At 43.0% G+C, this 20,006-nt stretch overlaps 1 protein-coding gene across 2 annotated transcripts; it reads right to left on the reverse strand.

Annotated features, from left to right (window-relative positions):
• Window positions 1-241: 241 nt before the first annotated feature.
• Window positions 242-15,163, reverse strand: paip1 (poly(A) binding protein interacting protein 1). Of its 2 annotated transcripts, XM_080434413.1 has the most exons (11): window positions 14,675-15,163; window positions 13,398-13,546; window positions 12,029-12,238; window positions 11,092-11,204; window positions 10,861-10,972; window positions 10,381-10,506; window positions 9,254-9,360; window positions 6,549-6,666; window positions 5,778-5,832; window positions 4,485-4,566; window positions 242-1,986 (listed from the first exon to the last, which is right to left on the reverse strand). In XM_080434413.1, exons 1-11 carry the CDS (start codon window positions 14,922-14,924, stop codon window positions 1,905-1,907), a joined length of 1,404 nt encoding a protein of 467 aa, XP_080290539.1. In that variant the 5' UTR covers window positions 14,925-15,163; the 3' UTR covers window positions 242-1,904. The 2 variants fall into 2 exon arrangements, with proteins under 2 accessions (XP_080290539.1, XP_080290540.1); XM_080434414.1 differs by lacking the exon at window positions 13,398-13,546.
• Window positions 15,164-20,006: the final 4,843 nt, after the last annotated feature.

Raw genomic sequence — 20,006 nt, forward strand, 5'->3', positions numbered from 1 at the left:
GTTCAATGTTCATAGGTTGTCAGACCACAACTTTACTCTGGTTGCTATAAGCTTAATGTACCATAACACTTTGGAAAAAATACCACAAACCCGTTCATTCTAAATCAAAGCAGATAATGGACTTTTGAACCACATTTGTACCTCCAACGCAAGTATGCATCCATATCATGTATACATCACTGTCTAAAAACATTCTCACAGTATTTTCACTGTCAAGCACAGATCAAACAAATGACAAGTCTCACATTATCAGTATTTATTGCAAGCAAACAATACTAAAAATAATATTTACAAACTGTAAAACATTCTGTAAACTTAACTAGTTTCAACTGAATGCGTTCTTGACAGAAAACTGCAAGGCGGTTCCTAGGTCCAGACCATAGATGCCATCCACTCCACTGAGCGGACTGCCAACAACTTGACAATTCAGTCTGATATCAGGCTAGCAAGGTGGGTAATGTTTAAAGTCATACTGTGTAACCTTTTCAATTAAACAAGTTCGTTTTTTTAAATATAATCTTTCACTTGTATATTTCTCACAATAACCATTCCACCTAAATGTGTTTTTAGACAACTTCTCTAAACACTATTTTAGTAGCGGGTGTTCAAAATGGTGCCAAAATGACACAGGCATCGGAAATGTGCCTGAAAAGTTTTTATGTATTTTAAAGTTATTACATACCAATTCTGAGAATGTTGTAGAGTTCAAAATAACCTCGGTGCTCCAAGCATCACTCAAATCGGTACACAGTATGTCTATAGTCATGTGATCAAGACGGATCTATCAGATTTGTCATATTCCATCAACATTGCTGGACCACAATAACCTACCTGACCTGGCGGAGGAGACCTGTGCTCCGAGGAGAACTTTTTCTAGTTTAGAACTGAATTCTGGGAATCGCAGTTCTAACAGACAAGGGAGCAACCGGAGGTGTCGCCATAAAGACTACTAAAATGGACGTTACACAGATGGACTTTAAAGCTACATTTAAGAGACTAACAGAATGGTGAAATAATATATAGTTCAACAATTCTGCCAAATAACTTAAAACAACATCTTATTTAAAATGTGTATGGTTTGACCACTTAATGGCCATTTCTTTTTGTAACCTTTTGTTTTATTGACTGCTTTTTCAGATGCATAGAGTGGTTGACCACTGAAGATAGCTCCAGGCCACTAACAGATGTACAATAAATAAAAAGGGCAGAATACTTATAAGACAAACATTCAGAACACAGGAGATGCAATCTAAAGATTCCTCTGTCCCCAACATTTTGTTCCTGTCCCTCCCTGACACACCTCAATGTTTTCCACAACTCCAAAATTATTCCTGCTGAAAAATAAAAAGTCACATTAGTATTCTCCACACTGCCATTCACAAAGAAATACCCACAGCACACAGTTTCCCTCATGGCATTAACTTTAGGAGTGAGGGAAAGAAGTGTTTCCAAAATAAGAAAAAGCAACATAACTTCCATCAGAAAACTGCAGAGAAAATGCTGAGAATAAAGCATGATTTATACTTAGTCGTGTCCCGGTGTTTCATTTTGAAAATAGCCAATCTACAATCTTGACGCGTTGAGCTTGAAAATCTGCTGCTGTACGTAACCAAGTATAAATCAGGCTTACGGATCCAGTTGATTGTCCCCGATATTGTGACAAACACAAATCTCCATCAGGAAAACAACTAAACCTGACGTGCCAGAAAAGTGCAAACTATGCACAGGTTTTATTTTTTGCTAAAATGCTTGGTTGCTAAAGGAAAACGATCATTAAATTATCGAACGATAGGTTTGATTCTGATTTTCTCCTATTGCAAACATTCCAGCAAGTTGGGTATGAAAGTTCTGTATGTGCCTTGTTCAGTCTCTCGCAATTGTTTTCCCATATATATATATATATGTCATTGCTGTCGTTTCCTCTCCACGTCCTTGCAGAAACTTTCAAAAGCCTCTTCGATTTCGGGGTCCATCTCGTCTTCATCACTGTGAACACAAAAAAGGAGTCGCGTTGAGTCATAGACTTTTAACTGTGAACACAAAAAGAGAGGATTTGACTCTGAAGTTTGTTTTCTATACCTGTAAAGACATTTCAACGCTTTATGGGTCGTTTCTACTGAGGAGCATGTTAAAGTTTACTGCACGCTTTATTTATTTTCCTCCCCATTTATAAGTGTTGTTGTTTTTATTTTCTGTGAGGGAACCGGGGAGGGTGGGGTATATGTGGGGTTGTAAAACAAAATGTTTACTGCACGCATGCCTAGACTTGTTGTTTCAGTGTTGTAAATGTATGGCACTGTTAATCCAGGCAATGAAGGAGCAGTTTGAACAAACCAATCAGAATGTCCCCTTGTTGCGATGTCACAACAATTTGCATAAGATAGCAATACTGCATTTCTGGTTTGTAGATACAGCTATGCAACAGGGCGAAATTACAAGTAAATCTCATCATTGTAAGTATGCCCTTGTTGGCTGTCAGACAGCAAAAATAATAACTTTCTATCGTCTTCCTAAATATAGATTTATCAGTAGCCCGTGGCTCAAGTTCATACTAATATGAGAGACATAAATATGACATCAGGGATCTCCACATATATATGCACATAGAGACAGAGAGACAGATAGATACACAGAGATTTGTGAATGTATAGATATTTTGGGAGAACCGCTGATCCGACTTCACACTTGGCACATCACTCCCTTGGGTCCTTAGCAATACACAAGGCAAGTTTGTTGATCGGTTGAACAGTTCTCACGAAGGACAGATACGCACACTCACTCAAGAAATTATGCGCATTTATAGAATGTATGCCCCTTCAGTTATGCAATACCCATGGAACCTGATGTCTACTTGGAGGTCGCAGTAGGACAGTGGCCATGCCACCAATATCACTGGCTCAGGGCCTCAGGCTCCATGGCATTAGAGGGTTGCAAGAGAGAAAACCACCAGAAACATCACTGAAGCAGCAGAAAAAGCTTCACGTGGTTGTGGATCAAGCGGAGGGGTCCATGTGAGGGGTGTCTGATGATCTGAGACCAACACCCTATGACCCTGGGTTCATCACTGATGATGTGTCCAAGCCGCACCTTCTAGGTGTTTCCATAAACTAGAGGAAATGCCATTGGGTCACCAAAATAAACAAGATCTTGCAATCAACCAATTTGATTATGATATATCTTGTGTGCAACGTTAATAATAATGGGGTATTTGTCACTGTATATTTGCATATACGGTGACCGGGAACCGCACTCACTTGGGTCCAAGTCTGAGATACGCGAAGGACACACTCACAGAGATTCTGTGAATTATTGCCATGTTCTCTGCAATAACCCATCTTACTTATCAGTGGCAGTGGGCACTTACAGGGGCAGCACCTGGGGGGCAGTTAGGGGTTAAGTGTCTTGCTCAGGGACACTTCGACACATGGGCCGGGACACGAACCAGGGATCTTGTTTCCCAGGCAGCCTCTCTACCCATTCAGCTATGGCCACCCTCCACCCGTGACCTTTTGGCCAGCGGGTGGCACTAGGAAAGGTCATAGGTTCGCTGAAATGTTTAGGTTTCAACCTCCAGGGAACAGGAACTATGTGCACACTATGTGTAATAGTTATAAGTAAAGACTTCTGATTTTATTGTGCCTGATGGATGGGGAGATAGCTTGTACAATGTTCTGGTCGTTAATGCTTGTGTAATGCTGAGAAGCCAAGGGCCAGATAACACATCTGACCAAATAAGATGTTATTTTGTAATACTTAAAATGACTTTGAGTTTCAATTAATTGTGTAACCCTAACCTATGTGACAACAGTGACTTAAATTAAAACCTGTATGCAGGTACAAGTTAAACACACAGAGGCACACACACACACACACAATTCTACGCGAGTGGAGAGTAGGAGCAAGCTAAGCCCTCTTTCATAGTCATCTGCTGACTACACTGAATCTGAGGCCCTGGTTACCCCCGTTGCATTATAGGCCAGACAATCACATCCACCAGGTTTTGAGGGGCCCACAGGTCAATGACCGTTTGCAGACATAGTAGTCAGGTGACCTGGGTGAAGCTCCTATCCTGTCACATGACTAGAAATATATGGCCAGAGTGACAGGGTATCTAAAGGGGTTTTACAGTCAAAACTGTGTTCTCTGTGATGTCAATGTGTTTTCATTAAGTGGTGCATGATTAACTGTTATCAAGTGGTGTTGATGATTCATTGTATCAAGTCTTATTTTACGTCAAAGCATAGAGGGAGGTGGTGGGTAGCATTTACTTTGACCTTTGGATGAAAGCCATGCCAGCAACGTATGCTGGAGTTTCAATTGTATACAACAACTGCATTCAGTTATGTGACCTTAGTGACCTGGAAGCCACTACCTGGCTGTCTCTGTAGGAAACATTCTGGAACCATTAGTGAAATTCAGAGGCCCACAGATGGGGAGGGCCACTGCAAAATTACACTACAGCTGTATTAGGAAACAGTGCTTACGAGTCATCTCCATTTTCGTCACACGGGTCAGGGAAAAAGTCGTCCTCCCGGTCCAGAATCTCTTGGTACTTCTCAGAATATTCTGCAAAAGAAGAGTGACAAAAACAGTCATATTAATAAGTAAAAATTCTGTTGGCAGAAGATCTACCATTTCCTTGACTTGACTGAGGTGAGGAACCAGCGACAGCAAAGCAGTCTCAGTAAAAGCCAAGACTAAGTCACAAATTAAGCATGCATGACATAAACTTGTCGGTTCACATTTAAAGGGAAACTTTGCAGATTTTTAACCCAAATCCTGTCTTCATGAAGTTGAGGACATGCTAAACATGATTATGCAGGGTTCCTTGTGTTTTTGAGTATTGCGAGTTGGAACTCCCCACTCTGTGACGTATGAAAGAGCACAGGCTGGCTGCAAAAGAACCCGAACCCGCTCATAAGACGCAATGCAAAAAAAGTGTCACGGCACTCACTCACGTGGGAAAATGTCTCCTATCAAACTTATAGCTGCAGTTTTCCTTCTCCTCCCAGTGCGGAGGAAGAAAGCTAAGGATGTTTACTGTGATCTCTCCCTCTTGAAATACGATAATAGCGGTAAAAACACTGTTGTCCTCAAAACCCTGCCTACAGTCACTGTGTAGTCGTGAGAGGCATGGAGGGAGCGCTCCACGGCACTGCTCGTTCAGCAGTCAGTCACTCTCCCTGCGTCGGCATAGCAGTGCCTCAAATGAACCCAAACAGTTGGAGGGAGGAGCGCAAGTCATTCTGCTAGTTGTACTGTAGTAATATGTTGTGGATAGCAATTCAGTCAACCTGACACAAACACACGAATACTACATTTGTTATAACCATATTAACGCAGTTATGTGATGCATACCGCTGGGTTGAGCACATTTCTTTTATATTCTTTAAATTATTACTATTATTCTTTTGCTGGTGAAAGTGCGTATGGCGTGTGTGATATGAAATGTAAGCTTACAATAAACAGTTGAAAGCGTAGATTGATTTTAAAAGTCTAACTGAAAATAGTCCCTAATCCAAACGTCCATGACTTCTTAATGAGAATGTTAGCGGGAGAAGACGCTTATTTTAAGGTGGGGTTATCACTTGAAAGCTTTAAAATAATAATAAAAACACGAAATACTTTAATTATTCAATTAGCTAAACAAAGCTAAATGCTAAAATGCTTTGGAAAATGTAAAATGGTTAGCACTGGGCAGTAATGTAAAGTATAAGTTTGTATTCAATGTGATAAATCATTCAAAAACATTGCTAAGGTCATATAATGATGCTCACCTGGATCTGCTGCTGTAAATGGAGTGCCATCTGCTGTGTAGAATGTGGGTTCATTCTGAGAGGGGAATGGACACACAAACACAAGCACAAACCAACAATTACTACCAAGAAAAATCACAAGTACATTCCCCAAAGCTCGGTCACCTGCTCACTCTCCTCGCTTCCTCCACTCGCGCCTAAGCCCCGCCCCTGCGAGGAGCCGAGGATTATTTGCGAGGACGGAGTGGTCGACCGGTTGCCCTCAACGGATCGGACTGCACTCAGCGTCATTTCAAAGCGACGGCAAATTCCGCGATCACTTATGACGTCTCACACAGCTGAGGGGCCGAGGGGCCACCAACGGCATATTTATGCACGGCCGGTGTTTTCGGCATGGTTTCGGGTTTCAAGCATTGTTTGTGTGGCCACATGTGGAGGAGGACCATGTATACGTCACGGGAGAAGGGGAAAAAAACACAAAAAACGTGTACGTGTGATGCGGAAGTCTGCCGCGAGGAGCTGTGGAGACAGCTCGAGTGTACACTTCATGTACACTCGCTCAATGCGGAAGCGGTGAGCCTCCTCCACTCGCCTCCTCCAAGAAGCAAATGAACAATTGGAACCTGACTACTCCGGTTCGAAGTCGGAGTGAGCGAGTGGCCGAGATTTTCGGTATTGGAATTTGGCTTATTGCACAAAAAGGTAACCTCACTCCGTCAAATGGAAGAAGCTTGCGACACACATTTTGTTTCACAGCGTACTTAACAAAAAGGTGCAAGTACATGAACTTACCATGAAGTAGTTGGGGTCATTGTCTGGAGTGGCATTGCTGATTGCTGCAGCAGCATGGACTCTGCCCCAGTTACTGGATCTCAACTCCACTAGTTTTAAAAGCATCTGTCTTACATCCCTGATGAGAAACAGCCAAGTTTTGTAATGTTATACATTGAAAGAATCCACTCTTGTGACCTGTTACACAGTGCAATAATGTAAGTCAATGAGGAAACTATATTGGAATATCAATCAACAAAGCAACTATGGAAGTTTTTCCAACATATTTGGAGTTACAGTACATCATGACAAGATAACTACACAACCCAAACCTCTACCAAAGCGTAATTTAGCTTTTATTAAAAGACGTGGATGTGGATGTGGATCTACATGGGAACGGCATGGCGCCAATGTGTATCTCAGACATGGCAAGACGGCTAATCTCCTGCTGAGCCATGCCAATATAAACAAAAGGCTTTGAAACCGTAGCTGATAAAAGAGACAACTAAGAAACCACCACAAGGCTGTTCACCTTGTACGCTCAGTCTGTAATGAAGATGGTGAGACGACTTCATTCGCTGAATTCAAGTACTGATGTCAGTTGCGCTACATACACGATCCTGTTGCTGTGCTCAAGGCACGAGCCTTGGACACAGCAATGTGTATCCAATGTGGATGCCAGAACCACATTGGAGCCAAGGCTGAGATCCAGAACCGAAAATCCACAAATCTGTCTGTCTATCCATGTCCCCTTTATTCCCATATATAGCTATCTCTGATGTAATCAATATGAAATCATAAGGATGAAGTCATAGACTGGCCTCCAACTTCTATAATAATAGGTACTGTAACTGCACTAAGCACTGACAGCAGGTGAAACAGGTATTGCATAACCCAAGGGCCATGCGTTCCGATCGCATGTCTTATGGACTGGCCTCTAAGTCCTATGATACACTGCAGTGACTACACCAAGGTCCCAACGGGCATCACCCTACAGTGGTTCTCGACCTTTTCTGGATCTGGGCCCACTCGAAAGTGTTTGCGGCCACCCATCTGACCATTTAACACGCCACCGTTTAAAAGGGAAATAAACAGGCTTTCCAACAGTATAAAAGTTATTGCCAAGTAGCACTGTTGCAATAGCGAAATAATCTACCAAACACACATTTCTGAACTTTTTGTGCTATGTTTATATACACACACAGTGTGTAAGCCATGTTATTGTTTTTTTAATCAACTTGCAATGATGCACTATGCACTAAACAAGGCAGCCCAAATGTCAGGCAAAAGACAGAGTGAGCGTGTGCGATAGTGAGGGAGAAGAGTATTTGTCCGTGAATAAATGCTCCTACTGTGGTTTGAGACTCCTTCACAAGCACAAATCTCTTGTATTAGATCCATGGGCTGTTAGTACTGTATCTGGTTAAAATCAACATAATCCCACAGAGACAATGTCACAGGGCTAACGGGCTAACGAAATGAGCCAACATGGTCGTAAGGTGGACTGACGTAAGGTGGACCAGCGATTCTCATTTAGTAACAATCTCAGCCGCTCCTCCAAACTAGATAACAAAAGGTTAGCTGCAGCTCTCAACTTCAATATAGCAAAACCAAGGAACTTTCTCTACCATTTCTACTGTTTTGCTGCATTGAAAAAGTACCAAACCTATTGTATTGAACTGTGAATTTTGTGAACCATTACAACCTTCACATAATAAGTATAAACTGTGTGTGTGTGTGTGTGTGTGTGTGTGTGTGTGTGTGTGTGTGTGTGTGTGTGTGTGTGTGTATATGTTACAGTATGATTGGAGAACCAGTACGATTGAAGAAAGCGCGCTCGTTTTTACCACCCACCCAGCACTACAGGGAGCCACAAGCCAGGCTTGTGCACAAACATATATGGCCACACACACACACACACACACACACACACAGTCACACAGTCACACACACACACGCACGCGCACGCGCTCATGCTTTTTTTGGTTTATTGAAAGCAGGACTGTTTAGATACTTTTATTGTGTTCTGGCTTTTGTTTTACTTTCTCCCTGACACACACACACACACACACACACACACACACACAGTGATCCATGAAAAGAACTATTCTGTCCCTATCGGTTTACAAATCAAACGGCGCTGAGTCGACTAGTGGAGCATCGGCCGGTCAGCGCGGGCACTCGCGCCTGGAGGCGCGAGGGCGTGCTTCCTCGGCCTCAAGCTCCACTAAGTCGGCGCGCCGTGCGTGTGAACGCGTGTTCAGCGTTCCCCTCATAGATATTATGGTTCCCCTAGCGTAGCTTCCTGGTTGCTATGTGGGGGGGGAACAACAAAAGACAGGTCTCCGTCGGCGCATCAAAGCCCCGCCTCTCCGCGCTCTCCTTCTCCTCCTCGGAGGAGGAGGAGAAGGAGAGAAGGAGAGGACGGGACGGTTTATTACGCGAGGAGGAGGAGGAGGAGGCGGCTCCTCTTCCTCGCGAGCCTCGCGTAATAAACCCCCGCCTCGCAGCGCCGTCCTCCTTCTCCTCCTCGCGAGCCTCGCTAATAAACCCTGTCTCGAAAAGCCCCGCCTCGCCCCGAAGGAGCCCCGTGCCTAAAAACGAGCGCTCTGTCTTCAATCGTACTGGTTCTCCAAACGTACTGTGACATATACAGTACATATGTTAGACAAAATGAGTTGGGCAAAAAACCTAACACGAGAGCAGTAGACACAAAAATACATTACCTGCTGCAGTCGGCATCTAGTACAACGGTTTCTATTCTCTGGATAAGCTCTTCCATATGTGTTTTGCCACTTTCCTTCCACACATCCTCCAACACAGAGCCTGTCAACTGCAAACATGAAAACACTTTCTAATTCATGATCATCCATTGACACATTGAGTTGCTAGGGTTGTCCCAGATCAAGTTTTTTTTGCCCCCGATCTGATTCCTATCATTACATTTTTCATATCTGCCGATAACGATCAAGTCCCGATCCGATATTTTGCAAATGCATTAAGAAAACTGTAAAAGCTTTTTTTGTTTATTTAAACGACAGTATCCAACATGGATACTAAATAAATACTCCACATCTAAGCAGTAGCAGTGATATTAGGTTTTCAATGTAGTCAGTGGGTTCCAGGACCTACGAGTAGTCATTTGAATGGTCCCAGGGACATTTTGAGTCCAAGGGAAATTCTATGAGTCCTAATAAAATAAAAACGTTTTCCCATTCAGACAGTGTGGCAATATTGTCTGCCTTTCTCATCGTTTTCAAAGCGAAAAACAAACCATGTCACTCTTTGCCTTTCAATTATATTCAAGGCAAAAAAGCACCTCGTGTCTGCTATATGCTAACTGCTAGCCACAAACTCCAGCGGAATTGATAGTTTTAAACTCTAAAGGGATCTAAAATGTTATGCTTACATCGACAACAAGTGTTGTCCCCGTCTACTTCCATGGACTACTTTGTTTGGGCTGTTTGCTGGAATTATTATTTTTGGAACGAGGCAATGTTGCGAGCAGTCTACACCGTAGCCCCGTTTGGAACCTCATTCTCCACGATAGCTCCGAGGTTCCAAACGGGGCTATTTACGTGAACACACACACGTAGGTTGCAGCATGGACTGAAACAGACTTTGAAGTGGAGCATGTGGATGTAAATATACATGCATAGCGAATTAAAACTTTAATCAGTTCAACTCTATGGTGAAAAAAATATCACATTACAAACATTACATTTCCTCCCGATTCCGATCAATTAAAAATAACGTGAACAGGCCTGATTTCCCATCACGAAATCAGATCGGGACAACTCTATGGGTAACATTTTAACTGTGGCTACAAGCTTAGACTGGGGATGTTTTTAACCTTGAGCAATTTGACAGCACAGATGAGGTTCGCATCCACGGGGTTGGAGAGAAGACAGTTCATCAATTCTCTCAGAGCAGCAAGGAGGATCACAGCTCGAGTCGGAGGCCCTTTCCCACTCTTCACCTGAACAAGTGCAACAAAAACAACACAGCACCATAAGTATGATCATGAATTTAACCACTTAAGCACTATATATTCCGTTGACCGGGGTTCCTGAGTGGCCTATAATCAGTCCCCTCCTTTTATACCTCTACACCACCTTTGCGGAAAATAGCCCATCTACATGCTCACAACAAGTGACCAATTGTGAGCTTGTAGATCTGCCATTTTCACTGAATAGTCGCATATACAGTATTATGATGACATACGCAGAATACGGACGCTAGGGTTCATGTTGTTAATTGTCAACATGACAGTCCATGACAGTCAAGAGGCAAAAGAAAAAACAGATAGCCGAGCAACACAATGGGACCTAACCTCCAGATTTAGATAGAGCTCTCCCAGGAAAAGCACATAAGAGTGAAACCTCTTCTGTCTGTCCTTGTCTCCTTTTACAGCCACATTCCGCTGCTCATACTCTGTTTGACACCTACAGCAGACACAGTGATAAAAAGGGGGAGAAACCGAATGAGGAGGGGATGAATGTAAAACAAATGTACGGTATATGAACACAACTGGAAATGTGTGAGAGTTGATGTGGATGTTCACCTTTTTAGGAGGAGCTGACGAAAGTTACCACTTGGTGGACTGATAGTAAGGTGATGAGACAGGTAGTTACAAAGCCTGGCACCCGTGTAAGCGAAGTTTGGAATGGCAGTCGACTGCAAGGAAAGATTAAACACTCAGTTTGTAAGCCCTGTACTCTGAAAAGAGTTGGAATTTTGCACTTTTTGGTAATCTCTCAAAGTCTGAGTTTTTTTCATACAATACATAAATACCCCACTAGTGAATTTTTAAAGCTTTTATGAGTCTTAAAAAGGGTGTTGGCTTACAAGTGGCTAAACTACAGACGTTGTTGGGGACATTACAATAAGTAATCATGCCAAACACTCAAGCATTCTTGGTGGTGAGAAGATGTGCCACTATTGTGTAGTTCATTCATAATGCAATGTTAGCTTTTTACTCCTGGTAATTGCATTGAAGCCTCAAAAATCATGTGCAAAAATCCCATCAAATGTTTTGAAGGTGCTAACTTCCTGTGTCCGACTACAGAAAAGTGTCACCCTGGACCTAGTCTCTCAAGCCAGACAACTCTTCCACAATCTTTGAATGCTACATTAAGTCTGTAACTCCACCTCCTTGAAGCTGAGAACGGCAGCTGTAATCTGTCATTTCTGTTGAAAATATGAAAATATATTTTAAAATATCTTTAAAATATATATATTTTTCCATATTTCCATTTCTGCTAAGCAGCAAGCTAGATACGCTATGACTAAATTGATTTACAGTAGGACTTATATACTGGCGTCTGCAAAGACAAAGCAGAAGCGGGGGAGGTCGGAGATCCGCTGCAGTTTTTTCAGCGCGTCCTGTAGAGACTGTTAGGTGGAAGCATTTGAATATTCTGTGAGCCAACATTCTGTCTCGAGAGACTACCGGACCACTAGTGGAGGACAGTCATTGCCTAGGCATCAGCTCAGCTCACCTGCGTGTAGATGAGTTCCACCAGCTCCTTCAGCATGTCTTCAGTAGTGACCCAGGAGTTGAGTGTACTGGCTATGTCATCAATGTCCGACTCAAAGGAGCCTGGTGAGGAGCTAAGGTGGCCAAGGATGTCTTCCACCATGTCAGCCAGTGTAATAGCTGGCATGTTGTAATAGCCTTCGCTGTCAGTGTCATCGTAAGAATTAGGCTCCTATGAACAGGGTTGGTGGTGATCAATTAAATGTAAGACACTGAATGAATCATTCCAATTTAGTCATCACAATAAATAAAGAAAAAGCTGCATAATGCCAAGATCAACATGGTCACAGTCCTCTGAAAGCTCAGTGGGTTCTACATCAGGCATGTATGATTTTCTTTTATATTTGTTTATACAGAGCCAGCCACTGACCACATGGCAGTAGCAGCAGTGGCTCAGGAGTTAAGAGAGGCCATTTGCGGCTTGATTCTCCAGCTCCTCCTGGCTTAGTGTTGAAGTGTCCTTGCTCGAGTATGAAACTGAACCCAAACAGCTACCCAGGCACTGTTCAATAGTTTCCCACTGCTTCTAATAGTTAGGAGGATGGGTTATGATGACTTATGAGGACAGGTTCCAGGTACAGTATGTGCAACTACAGGCTACTTGGCCAACAACAGCTAAAATGGTGGTACACATGTATTATTAATTTAATATTAACATTAAAGAGATAGCTCACCCCACAATGATTTTTTCTATATTGATTAGTCACCCCATGGAGACTTTGATTCATGGATATTTTTGGGCGGTGAAACCGCCCCTATATGTGAGGTTTGGACATTTGCACCCCCCAAACCTGCACTGTGATTGGCCACCAGTGTACCCCCCTAACCCTGCACCGTGATTGGCCAATCAGTCTATTCAGGACTGTGATTGGCTAGTGAAACATGACACATGTGCATAGCCCTATAAATAGGACTATGCACTTAAGTTAGGGGTGTACAATGGTTGGTCCACAATATTACTTTTCTTTAAGTGAACTTCCATCACTGTGATGACCACTGTGACCACACCGCCCACTTCACACTGGGTTTTTTGTTTTTGTCGCATTCATAAGCCAATAATTTGATGACCGGCAGCGGTTCCGGTAGGAGACACAAAGAGTCTCTTTTGTGTCTCCTAACGGAAGCAGTGCCTAACGGTCCGCTGCTCATCAAATTATTGGCTTAGGAATGCGACAAAAACAAAGAAATATCCATGAATTCTCCATGGGGTGACTAATGGATAGAAAAAATAGATTTTTTTGGGGTGAACTATCCCTTTAATATGATCATTATCAAGAGAGGTTCAGGCAGGTTGTGTAAGTCAGTGATGGTTTTTGCATGATCCCATTTACCTCATAATAGCCAAATCCGGCTGGTACAAACTCAGGAGCGCTGGCTGACAGGTTAGATGACTTTACCAGGGTGTCCACATTACATCCTTTGGATGGAGCAGTGCTGCTATTGTATGTGTTAGGTTGGGCTTTCGTCTGTCTTCTAGTGTCTAAAAGCAGGGGGAGATTTTTTTTGCTTAATTTTGGCCCAACCAGATGACATATAGATGAGACAGCAATGTGAATGTTAATATAGCCCATACACTGCATCACTGAGCGAATGTTACTTGGCCAAGTTAGAGTAGGTCTATATTTATACCAGAAATGAAGCAAACACTAACCATGTGAGACTGAGGGCTTTATTTAGTTGCTGTGGCAGAGCCAACAGGTGTACTGTGTCACAACACCATCATGCTAACGTTAACATTAGCCAATGTCATATCTCTCATTGATATAGCTAAGGCCAGGTAGGTTACATACATATGGATAGAACTTAGAGAGCTAAATTACAACAAACAATTATAAAATTCTGTGAGAAACAAACAGGGAAGTGGCCTATAGCTGTGTAAAGTGAATCAAACTTGTGAAACGAAACTTAACCAAAACCTCTCGTCGTTCGAGAGAAAATGACGTATTTTCCATTGAAGGGCGAAACATGACATTCTAAATAAATGGCAATGTTTGGACGCGGGTTTTTGTTGTTTTATCAGTTGAAAATGCGTCATTTTCGTCCCGCGACCATAAGTAAACAAGCCATATGTTTGACAGTCATGGATGAACTTCAACCTGGTGTTTGCACTTTCTCCCTTTTTGGCCCGTACATCTACATTAACGTTTAGATTTCATAGATAAAGTACTTAGCCCATGGCCAAGGATGTTACACATATGTACGGGCCCTCAGAATTACCCGTATCTTCCGTATTGTTCAATAAAAAGCATTTTAATCCGATCGGTGGCCATTTTTTCATAGTTGTAAATGTATCAGGGTGCAATACACCGACCAACCGATAGGGTCGCGTAGTTGAAAGCCTATGGCGAAAATACGGAGAACATGGCCACCGATCGGATTAAAATGCTTTTTATTGCACAATACGGAAGATACGGGTACTTCTGAGGGCCCGTACATGATTGTCACATCCGTGACCATGGGGTAAGCGCTTTATATTTGAAATCCGAACTTTTACGTAGATGTACGGGCCAAAAAGGGAGAAAGCGCAAACACCAGGTTGAAGTTCATCCATGACGGTCGTGACAGACGACCGTCGTGTGATCCATGGCTAACACCGCACTAGTGTTACCTCCTCCTCCTCCAGCCAAGTCGCTGCTGGTGTTGATGTTGTTGTCCAGTAAGGGCGGCGTGGTCCTGGGCTGTCGGAGCGGCTCTCTGGGGTTGAACCTGTCTCCGTCTGCGGGGTTAAACCTGTCTCCATCTGCAGGCTGTCTGAGCGGCTCTCTGGGGTTAAACCTGTCTCCGTCCAAAGGGTTCATCACAGGTTGAGGTGTCCGGGCTCGTCCTGCTCCTGGAGCTCTGTCGAAATTCTCGTTCATGACTGACTTCGATCGTCGTTTTAGTGTCCCGTTGCGACTCGGTCAGAACAACAGCATTCGCTGATTTGAATATAATGTCCGTCAGACAAAGCCGATTGTTATGTATATAGGTAGAACCGCTGGAGTTAGATCTTTACCGCAAGACAGCCGCGCACGCCCTATCTATCTTTCATATTGACACACAAAACACAACAGTTTTTCTTTTTTTCCCCCCTAAGTCAGGGCCACTTCCTTTAACAACAAATCCACTGTCACAGGCGGTCACAGGTCATCCGTGGTAATGACTGTCGACGAGGCTAGACTGTCGACCTCTAGGGGCGGGGAGTGGGAGTTCAACACCATAGATAAAGCACGAGAAAGACTGACTGAAACCATCTGAATGTTTAATCACAGAGTGTTATATTATTTCCTTGTATCTATTTTTATATGCTGTTACAATTCAAAAAGCACCACCCCGATGTGACAATGAATATTGTGGTGGTGCCTCAATTCTACTCATTTCGACCTGGAACACCAATACGTAAACTATACCTTTCAATCCGGCAACCCCTTTTGGTGTAGTTGTTGCTGTATATTATAGCAACATTATTTTTTGTAATTTATTTGAATAAAAAAATCGAGTTTTTCAGAAAACTTAGGTCATGATTTAGAAGGCGTTTTTAGAATCGGCCTCGGGTCTAAAATGGGTTAATAGATGCACCCCTATACCGCTCCTCCTCAACAAAAAGCCATGGCTTGTACACTCAATGGCACATGCCTGATGCCTGCACACACATACATGCATGCATGAATCAATCACAGAGCATGATCAGGACATGTTGAGCTCTTCAGAAGTGCCTCTCTGTCTCCCCCTGCTCACTCAGTAGCTGCCCACTACAAACATGTGTTGCACCAGACCTCTCAGTGTAAGTATTCATTAGTTGTTTTTAGCCTCCAGTCATTTTCCACTTGTTTCCCAAAGCTGGATCACATTATGTCAAAGAGCATTCCCATTCCAGAAATGTGGAGACCCACTTTGATAAAAGATTACTGCCCCTATTTTCTGTTATTGCTGTTTTTCTCTCCATACAAGTGTCTTGGAGGGAGTTCAAACATTCACAAGTCTAGGGGAATGTGCAGGATGAGATGACAAGCTTTTGGTCTTCAGTGGAATGTGGGCCATATTCAATCACAGAGGTTTATAAACAAGTTGATTTTCACTCTTGTTAAGCGGGTTACTACAGTTATGCACAGTACAAAATATTGCTTATACTCACTGTATAAGAGTAATTAGGGACAAACCTAATATAGCCTAATCATATAGTACAGTATGTGATACTAGAGATGTGGTAGTAGGCCAATTTCATTTCAGTGCAAAGAAATAGTCATGAAACTCAATTCCATTTGTTGGCATGAGACACAGGGCCAGACTGATATGTTGGAATGAATGAATTCCATAGCATTAGTCATTCGTTGTGGTGATTCCTTGACATTATCATTGAAAGGACAATACATGTGTGTATAGCTTAAAGCAAATGCTTCCCTGACCTCTGGATTCTTTGGAATACTGTAGTTTACAGGGTCGGTTCCGCAGGGCCAGGAATCACGGTCTCAGGCTGATTTGGAGCAATTTTGGAATACAGACATAACTGCAGCCTCCTACTCTCACCTTCCTTCCTCACTCTCCTGAGTCTCCTAGCTTCTCTCTCACTGTGATGGCCACAGTGACACATGGTAATATTATCCTACTGTTATTCATGCTCACCTCATTAGTTTGCCACCTATGGTACACAGGTTTATTTGATTTGCAGTTAACCACACCCAAACAATTAACATCATGCTGTTTGTTTGATTTGGAATCTGTTTATTTACTTGTAACCTTATACTGCACATTTTAACACAGTAGGGTTACGCATGCAAATTGTCTGTTATCTAACTTCTAACTATAACTAAGTAAACCTCTGTCTGTCTGTCTGTCTGTCTGTCTGTCTGTCTGTCTGTCTGACCGCGCTTTTCTCCTCGGTGCGTTCAGCAATTGATCTGACCTTGCACATGGCCAATGGTCGTTACCACGTGCAACACATTTTTCACCTTCTCCCAAATTCAAGCCATTTAATAGCGTTTTTCCGAACCTCTGTTTAACTCTACAGGTCCTTACACACCGGCGAATGTGCGAATATACGCAAAATTCGGACTCGTTCCGAATAATTAAAAGACGCTTTTTCGCTTCGCTTTTCCGCATTTTCACGCCATGTACGCTTGCATTGACTTTATAAGGTTTTTTAAAAAAGCGTATTATTCGCACGAAAAAATCGCCCCGGTGTGTAAGGACCTTACGGCCGGAGTTTTCGCCGCTACTGCTTATGCGTGGCGGTGGCGGGGTCCCAGTCCCACTCCCTAGAGTATGTTAGATTACCAAGGCCCTCATTGGAAACAAGTCCGCAAGGACTTTTATGAACGGACCTGTTAGACAAAGTATTTTAAATGTAACTGTGCTGTTTAAAAAAAAATTGCCTAATAAAATATGCCTAAAATATAATTTAACTCTAAGAGTTAAATTAACACTGATTTTACAATGTAGATTGGGCTTCCACAGATAAAAAATGCCATCAAATGGGGGTCCATGGCCTCATGCATATCAAACTGGGGGTCCTGAAATCTTCTCTTATGGGTCCCTAGCATAGGTTTTCAAATGGGGGTTAATGTGTATCAATTTGGGGGTCCTTGACATGAAAAAGTTTGAGCACCACTGCCATACACAACTAAAAGTCTGCAAATACTTTGCCTGGGCATATCCCCGGATAATGCAGCATTCACTGGGGGTCGACCTGCCTAAAAAAACGAACATTTCGTTCACCTGAATGGTGCTAATAGTTGCTACTACTACATTGTTTAGGGATGTTCAGCAATACAAATTTTATACATGTACACAGTGCATAACCCAATGTCTGCAAATACTTTGAGTGTGCATATCCCCTGGTATGGCCTAGTATTAATAATTTGTTTCATTGTCTTTGTGTGGGGCAGTCCCTTCCTAGTGGAGCAAAAAGTGTGGCTGCAGGGCTACTGCGCCAGCTGATCCGGCCAAACCCTGTGCTGCAATGTCATGGGAGGTGGGACATGGGTTAGTTAGTTGTCTCCGCCAGGCTGAAAGGCATGGCCGGGACTATGTTTTGCACCCTGTCCCTCCGTCCGTGTGTCCGTGTGTCCGCCCGTCTGTGAACAGCTAATCTCCGGCACCGTTGGCCCGATTGCAGCGAAACTGTACACACACACACTCCCTGTATGCCAGAACAGAACCTCTGCCCTGACATTTTCAGATTGGCCTGTTATAGCGCCACCAGGAGGCCGATTTTTGCAAAACACATTTTTGACAGTACTCCAACAGATTTTGGCCAAACATCACGCAAATCGGTACACAGTACCTCTATAGTCATTAAACAAAGCGGGTCTTTAAAACTATTTAAAGACCCGAAAAGCTAATATTGGCTTCCAAAGTTTGCAGGAGTGCTCCGTTTTGAACAAAATGCCTCAAATCATGAACACAGCGTGTGAGTTACGTGAAATTTTGCACACACTTTCCAAGTAGGTCGAGGAAAAATGGCACGTGATGAAAATGGCAATCAGCCTCATGGTGGTGCTATAACAGGCCGATTCACGTTTTTACCTATAACTGCACTGATCTGTGTAAAACTGTTTTTTTAAAAACCTTTGCCCTGCATGTTTCACACCTGCCTTTTATAGTGCCACCAGGCGACCAACTTATGTAAAACAATGTTTTTGATATTACTCCTTCAGATTTTATCAAGATTTCACGCAAATCGGTACACATGATCTCTATAGTTATGTGATCAAGACTGATCTGTCATATTCCATCCTGATTGGCTAAGATTGACATCTAAAGTTTGCAGGAGTGACCCGTTTTGAACAAAATGCTGCAAATCATGAACGCAGCATCCGATTGCGGTGAAACTTTGCATGCACATTCGCACTACATTGAGGAACAAATGCCACCATTTTAACATTGCCCTAATATAGCGCCGCCATTTTTTTCAACACAAATTTCTTTACATTACTCCTACAAATTTTGTCCAAACATCACGCAAATCGGTACACATTATCTCTATAGTCAAGTGATCAAGACGATCCATCAGATTTTCCATATTCCATCCTGATTGGCGAATTCTGAACATTGCTGGCCCACAATAACCTATGACCTGGCCTAGTTTTGCTTTGTATTTAATTGTTGGGTCCATCTTGCAGTGGACAGTGCACACCATGGACACCTTGTATGTGTGTCATGGGCCTTGGTCGAACCACCTTACAGTATATGCCCATGTGCCCTTAAACAATTTGTTTAGTTGTGGTTATAATGAGTATAGTTATATTTAGTTGACCTCTTTATTTAGGCCTAGTTATCAAATTCTTGGTTTATAATGTCTCAGCATTTTTTGGGGGTAAGTACTGTAGGTTTTCATCTACAACTCATGTTTCCTCATTGGCTCACTGCTTGGTCCCTAAGCAGTCGCCCTCCCTGAGATATAGATGTTCAGAGGGGCGGGATAGGAGACCACGGGGCCCGGAAGCCTGTGGTGTTAATGTTCTCCCCCTGGTCTTTTGATCTGCCATCAAGACAGCTGTCATTGATTAGACCATTTGTAGATGATTACTGAAGGAAGTGGGTGGCCAGACACAGGTCATATCACTGATCTCTATTTCTCCCCCTCCCTCTCTCTCCCCCTCTCCACTTCATTTGCTTCCGTGGACTCTCTACCTAACACGCATGTGAGCATTCTTCAAGGCTCCTGCACTGACATGGCGCTCCACTGTGACAACACTGAAAGTTTGTTTTCATATTTCTTTGTAATATTTTTCAGCAGGTGTGCAATGGCTATCTGCTCACATCCAAGGGCCTGCTGCCATTTTGGAATGTTGCCGCTACGCAGTAATGGGGTGATAGCAGGAAATTATGTCAGCATCTAGCCCATACCAGGGAAGTTACCTCCCTCCCATTTTGATGTGGTCGGTCTGTATGTTTCCAGTTTGTTTGGGAACTCTAATCATTAGTGCAATGGTTGCCACATGGAATATCTGGGCTAAGGC

This window comes from Gymnoscopelus braueri, assembly GCF_963280865.1.
Source record: "Gymnoscopelus braueri genome assembly, chromosome: 7".
Taxonomy (NCBI): domain Eukaryota; kingdom Metazoa; phylum Chordata; class Actinopteri; order Myctophiformes; family Myctophidae; genus Gymnoscopelus; species Gymnoscopelus braueri.

What these genes read in the sequence shown, in the direction of transcription:
- paip1 (XM_080434413.1), bottom strand. Translation starts at nt 14,924, where the DNA reads ATGAACGAGAATTTCGACAGAGCTCCAGGAGCAGGACGAGCCCGGACA. An exon ending in ATTTACAGCAGCAGATCCAG is followed by an intron (nt 4,567 to 5,777) that starts GTGAGCATCATT and finishes CTTCTTTTGCAG; the next exon opens with AATATTCTGAGAAGTACCAA. An exon ending in GACGAAAATGGAGATGACTC is followed by an intron (nt 1,987 to 4,484) that starts GTAAGCACTGTT and finishes TTGTGTTCACAG; the next exon opens with TGATGAAGACGAGATGGACC.